The following is a 6,649-nucleotide window of genomic DNA, read 5'->3' on the forward strand; positions in this document are numbered from 1 at the left end:
GAGAAGAACTGGCAGGAGATGAAGAAGCAGTCGACCCAGGCCCAGTAGAGACGCCCCCCCCCCCGCCAACCCAGAACCTCCAGAAGATCAGGACCACAAAGAGAAGATGGACCGGTGTGGACAGGAGAGCCCCCAGGAAGCCTGGAACTTTAAATTATCACGATAATATGGTGTTTGTGTGTGGGCGTGTCCAGAGGATGTGGCGACGCCCTCCCATTGGCTGATAGCTGTGTGATGTCCTGCTAACTTTAAATACTGAATAACCTGATGACTTTTTAAAACCATGAAGTAGCCCCCCCTCCCTCCGTCTTTTCTCCTGTTGGTATTAAAGCACTACTTTCCTACAGGTTTGCGTTATTTTAAAAGATGACAAACGATGACAAACTATGATTTTATACTTTTAAATCTTTGGGGCAGTTTTTACATAAAAACAAGGGAATTATTTTTGTACATATTTTAACAGGTTTTTGTTTTCCGTTCTAAAGTTTTGGCTGCAGAGGAAATGTTTAAAATCAATGTTTAACAAACTGAATGAAAAACTAAACCGTTATTCGCATCCTAGCCGTCGGTGCCTTCCATGAGATCACAGGGACTTCCTGTGTTTTTTTTTTTTATATGCGTGTAAAAACCTGAAATCTGAACTATGTAATAAAACACCGATAACTGCATTGATTGTATTTATTGCATCCACTGGATTGGTTGATTTCTGATAGCGACGCAAACCGAACGTGATCAACCCAGATGATTTCATGACGTCATAACTGCAAATTAAAAAATTTACTCCTGGCATAATTTATCTTGACCTAACTTCTTAAAGCCGAAGTACGGAACTAATGCGTGTTTGTTCCCCTTCTACAGGCAACTAAAATTTTGTGATCAATGCAAACTAATAAATTGATAATTTGAATGGCTTTACCTCCTATAAGTTCAACACTATCAGTGAGACTGCAGTGACGCCCCCGACAGAGGTAGCAAAAGTAGTTTTAGCGCACTTCAGTGGAAAGTAACATTAAAATGTAGTTCCCCACTTTGGCCACAAGAGGGCACCAAACGCATTTTCCATCAAGAGCCTCATGACCATTTTATCAGCAGTGGAGTTTAACGTGTCCTACTATTTGAAATGTATACAATCGTGAAACTGCTTGATATGCTAACTAGCATTAGCACCTCTCTTTTCCAAAAGGTAAAATAGCTGATTGGGTTCGGACACGAAGACTGAGTAAAACTAAAATGTGTAGTACGGCCATTGACCACAGGAGGGCAGAGTCACTGATATGTATTCATTTCCGGTGGTCGCTCAAAATAAAAGCATCGAACTAAGAGGAAATTTATTTGATTCAATTTCACGAGAAAAGTACGACTAAAAACTGGTGACGAGTTTTTAATGTTTTATATCATTTCTGAACGATGATTACCGTCCAAACAAGAGACACAGATAAAGGTGGGTGTGGCTCTGTCGTGGTGTTTTGTATGCACCAACACTACATTCCCCACAATGCAACGGTAGCGGAAGTCACGCTGCGCAGGGAGAGGGCTTTGGTTTCATTGTTGATTAGAAGTCAGACCGGAGGTCGGATTTAGTTACCCCCCCCCCCTCCCTCCTCAAAACTGTCTAAAAGGAAGGTGGATGCTGAGAGCAGGGGGGTTTCAAGCCGGGTGGGGGTCAGAGTGCATGTTCTGAGAGGTCAAAGGTAAACCTGTGTGTCTTCTGTCCCGAACATTGAACTAGTGTGAATGAGCGTCACCCAGCAGGGGGGTGTTTCCAGCCTCAAATCCGTTCCTACGTTTGTTTCTAGCAGACGTGACGTCTCCCTGAAGGCCGTGTGGTTCTACACCCCCGCCTTAGGGTCATTTAAATGTGACGTGGGGGGGGTTTGGTTCCCTCCTCTCAAGGCTTCACCACCCTTCAGTCCTGGCTCCGCCCACTCCACCTGTTCCATCCCCGGCTCCTGATTGGTGCAGCGTGTTGTCCAATCCCAGATCCTCAATCAGAGCCGGAGCCCTCAAATCGTCTTCAGCTGTTCAGAGGGGGGGGGTCTGCCTCATTTGCTCCTGGAGATGTTTGAACCAAACTTGTGAGCACATTGTGAAGAGTGGGCCGAGTTAGTCACTGGATTGTGTTAGCATTAGCATTGGGGGGGGGGGGGGGCACCACTGTTTTAGTCCAACTGTAATCAGATTACTTTGTAGGTTTTGTTCTCACCTGTAATTTACAGACGAATCCAGCGGTCCTCCTTTGGTTCTACTCCTTTGTTTGAGCAGCGTCCTTTGGCCCTTCAGTTAATTTTGTAAACCTTTACCCTGTTCAGGGATTAAGATAATCTCTGGTTTATTAAACATGTTTACGTTAACCCTTTAAATCGGTTTCTTCTTGTTACAACTCTTTCTAACTAGCGGGGTCGTAACAGCGATCCATCCTGGAACTGGTGGATCATGTAGAGCAGTGGTCAAACTGATGCCCGGGGGCCGGATGTGGCCCTCCTCCACATTTGGCACGGCCCCCTGAGCAGTACCAGAACCCCCTCCCCCCCATATCACTGAGTTGGGTTTCTTAACTAGTTTCTTTGTGATTTTCAGGGAATTTGATGAGAGAGAGCTGCAGACAGAGTCTACGAGCCTCCTGGACCCGACAGGGGGGTCGGTCAGTCCAACAGGAAGTTCACGTCCAACAGGAAGTTCACGTCCAACAGGAAGTTCACGTCCAACAGGAAGTTCACGTCCAACAGGAGGTTCACGTCCAACAGGAAGTTCACGTCCAACAGGAAGTTCACGTCCAACAGGAAGTTCACGTCCAACAGGAAGTTCACGTCCAACAGGAAGTTCACGTCCAACAGGAAGTTCACGTCCAACAGGAAGTTCACGTCCAACAGGAAGTTCACGTCCAACAGGAAGTTCACGTCCAACAGGAAGTTCACGTCCGAGGCCTTTTTCTCGGTGAAGATCCCAGAGAAGTTCTTCGGTTCTCATTTATTCCATAAATAGTGTCTGAATCCTGTTCGTTCAGTCTGCTAGGAGACGTTACGTCACGTTCATGATAGAAAAAATACTGCAGATATTTTACTGTTTATCACATTACAGGTTCTTCTTCACAAAAACTTGATCCCACCTTTTTTTGCTGTTATTTCCTACAAACCTGACCTCATCGAAACGTTCTTCGCCTGGCGGCAGCAACACTACCTCCAGCTCACAAAATATTTCTTGCTCATGAAAGCAGTAAAAGGTCAGCCAGTTCTGGCTCAGGGCTCCATAACCCCTTCTTTCTAGACTCCAGACAACGCGGAGGGGACACGGCCCCCCCCGGGCCTCGTTACTGCGAGACACAGTTTTGATCCAGAACCTGCAGCGCTGGGTCGGGACATGAATGTGACACCGGGGGCTCTTGGTTACGGGCTAACCCACCACGCTACCGATTCCTTCACGCTCACACCTTTTCTCCGGGCGTATTTGTCTTCGTCGTTCAGGAAACGGCCTGAAAAATGAAGGGAGGGGTGGGATTTGAACCCGTAACCTCTGATCTGAGCTCCTCCTGTCGTCTCTCTGAGCTAAACCTTCAGCTGCTGGATCTGGTTTGGAACTTGTATTTATGGGGTTCACAGGTGGAGGAAACGACCAAAATGTTTCTGTAACCTGGTTTAGAACCCATTCCCACTACGATGACCCCCCCTGGGTGTGTCTAATCACACCTATGATTTAACTCTAACTTCTATGCGCATGTTTTTGGAGCCACCAGACACGTGGAGAACATGCAAACTCCTCACAGAGAGGCCCTCAGTGGGGTTTGAACCCCTGACCTCCTGGCTGTGAGGCGACAGCGTTACCGCTGCGCCGCCGTGCTGCTGTGATGAGACGACGAGGACGACCTCAAGAACAATTCACGCTTCACACAAACCCTCCTTTTTACTGCCTGAACTATTTAACTGGACCAACTTCGGCTTTATCTGAAAAGGCTAATTTTGTTATTCCTATGAGTGTTTTTGGTAAATCTATGACAGATAACCCGGGTTAAACAAAGTCAAACACACAAGTATCAACTTTTTTGACAATTATAAATTAATGAGTGAAGTTTCTGGTCAGAAAAAGCACTAATAACAATATCTTACGTCACTATTGGCTCTGGACTGTGTTCATCACAGTGACAGGATTCAGTTTGGTGTCGAGGACTGGCCGATGTGCTGACAGAATGAATAATGAGACGAGAAGGAGATTTTGTGTTTTTGTGTTGTTTTTGGTTTAAAGATAAAATGAGTAATACGGATGATTGACCACAGGAGGGCAGCGTCACCAATTTGTGTTCATGTCCGGCGGTCACTCAAAATAAAAGCATCTAACGAACAGGAAATATGTTTGTATCATATATATTTTCACGAGAAAAGTATGACCAAAAACTCGTGACGACTTTTTAACGTTTTATATCATTTTTGTCCGTTTGTTACCGTCCAAAAGAAGACGGGGAGTTTTAATAGAGGAGATTCATGAAGTGTCAAAATCTGTTCGATTCTTGTATGAAAGTGTTAATGTTGTGGACACATGAAGCAGAAGTTAATACAGTCAAATAGTGCAGGTAATAAAACTCCCAACTTCTTCAGGTTTGTAGGTAATAGCAGCAAAACAGGTAGGATCAAGTTTTTAGCGAGATCCAAACTATCAAACTATTTACGGATCTGTCAGGTTTCTGATATGTGTGTGTGTGTGTCCCCCCCCCCATGTTAAACTCATTCCTGTATGCAGAACATTTAACACTTGCAATAAAACGTTATAAAGGTGAATGAAAGAGCCCTCAAAGCTAAACTTGCTGAACTTGTTGCCACATCTCAAAAATCCCACACTGTGACTGATCCGTGAACGCCACCTGCCTGACAGGTGGTTGTCTAGTTAAAACTAGACGGGTCCTCGTTTATTCGCGGCCGTGGACAGGCTGGACTCCTGGATGATGTGTTTAGAGGAAATAATCCGCACACAATAGTCACGTTCAACATTCAGTCACATTTAATAATAATAAATCACAGCCAGCTCAACCTAACTCCATGCTGTGGTGCTCTGCTGCCACCCTCTGGCGGTCATAGAACATAGCAGACACCCTCCAAACACAAATGATGGACTAACCACAAATCCAATCACAAGGACTAACGTTCTAGAACATATTCTAATGTCCTAGAACATATTCTAACGTTCTAGAACATATTCTACATTCACGGTGAGCTGAAATATGATATGAAGTATAAAATCATGACATCATCATTTAATATCAAGGTGAAGGGAGGGGGTGCAAACACGCATTAGTTCCGTCGATTAAAATTATTCTGATAGTCACAACCGGAAGCTTTTGACAATCTAACAACGTCTAACTTAATTTGAATGTTTTTGTAGTTACCCTCTTTGTCCACAAGAGGGCATCACGATTACAGATCCTTCAGGAACCTAGAATACCATAGTATTCTCATAGTTTTCCACGGAATAGTTTAACAGATATAAAGCCAGGAAATTCAACGTTACTTTTATGTTTGTCTTCATGCTTTTGGTGAAGTTGTACTTACTTTAATTACGTAGGGCTATGTATTGTTGCTGTTGTAGTTACTCATTGTGGCCACAAGAGGGTAGGAAATGTATTTACTGAGCAGGAAGTGGTTTGAGAACATTTACCCGAGGTCAGGGCTCGAATATGAATTCAGCATGCATGTCTTATTTTGCTTGTATTTTCTTTCTTTTAAAAGTTTTTGTCTTTTTCTCTGTTTTTGTTTTTGTTTTTTGGTTGTTGACTTCACCTCAGGAGTCACATTCTTTCATTGTTGGTTTAACTTATTCAATATTCAAGAATGTTACACGTTAAAATAATAATTCTCCATTCACATCGAACCAAAAGCGTCCCATTCACTCCAGCTTTGAAGGAAATATTTTAATTCGTTTAGTTGATCTGAAAAAATATTTACCTTCTATCAAGTAAAAAAATACGTAGTGATATTTGACTTGTTAGGATATGTAAAGTAACATTAAAATGTTGTTCCTCACTTTGGCCACAGGAGGGCATCAAACACATTTACCATCAAGAGCCTTCTGAATATTTCATCAGCAATGGAGTTTAACGTGTGTTACTGTTTGAAATGTATGCAACCATAAACCTGCTTGAAATTCTAACTATTATTAGCCCCCCTCTCCCTTCTCCTTAGAGTTTCCTAAAGGTAAAATAGATGATTGTTCATCTGGGTTCGGACACGAAGACTGAGTAAAGCTAAAATGTGTAATACGGATAATTGACCACAGGAGGGCAGTGTCAAAAATATGTGTGACACTGCCGGTGGTTGCTCAAAATAAGAGCATCAAACTAACAGGAAATATATTTGATTCAATTTCACGAGAAAAGAACAAAAATGGTGACAAGTTTTTAGAGATATATTTATTTCTCTTTTTTCCATAGTGGAACGTGACAGGTTGGAAAATCTAAAGCAATATTATAGAAATTCTATAATAGAAAAGGATTCATAGCAGGTTTTCCATCCATTGTTCCACGGGAAATAACCCACTTTTGAATTGGTCTAAAAAACACCTCAGCGGAACGTTTGTGTTGTAATCTGGATTCTGGTGTCTGTAATGTAATACTCCTCCTCTGCACCAGGGGGCACCACGTCGGTGGCAGCAGGGAGTTCGTTTCTCC

The 6,649-nt window shown here is 43.2% G+C and overlaps 1 protein-coding gene across 1 annotated transcript in view; it reads left to right on the plus strand.

The window, feature by feature from the left end:
• Positions 1-668, plus strand: part of swap70b (switching B cell complex subunit SWAP70b) — an 11,652-nt gene extending 10,984 nt beyond the window's left edge. The window contains exon 12 of the mRNA XM_068312407.1: positions 1-668. This exon is cut by the window's left edge and continues 71 nt beyond it. Coding sequence (XP_068168508.1) covers positions 1-48 — 48 coding nt within the window. The 3' untranslated portion in view covers positions 49-668.
• Positions 669-6,649: the final 5,981 nt, after the last annotated feature.

The sequence above is a fragment of the Antennarius striatus genome, chromosome 4 (assembly GCF_040054535.1).
Source record: "Antennarius striatus isolate MH-2024 chromosome 4, ASM4005453v1, whole genome shotgun sequence".
Classification (NCBI taxonomy): domain Eukaryota; kingdom Metazoa; phylum Chordata; class Actinopteri; order Lophiiformes; family Antennariidae; genus Antennarius; species Antennarius striatus.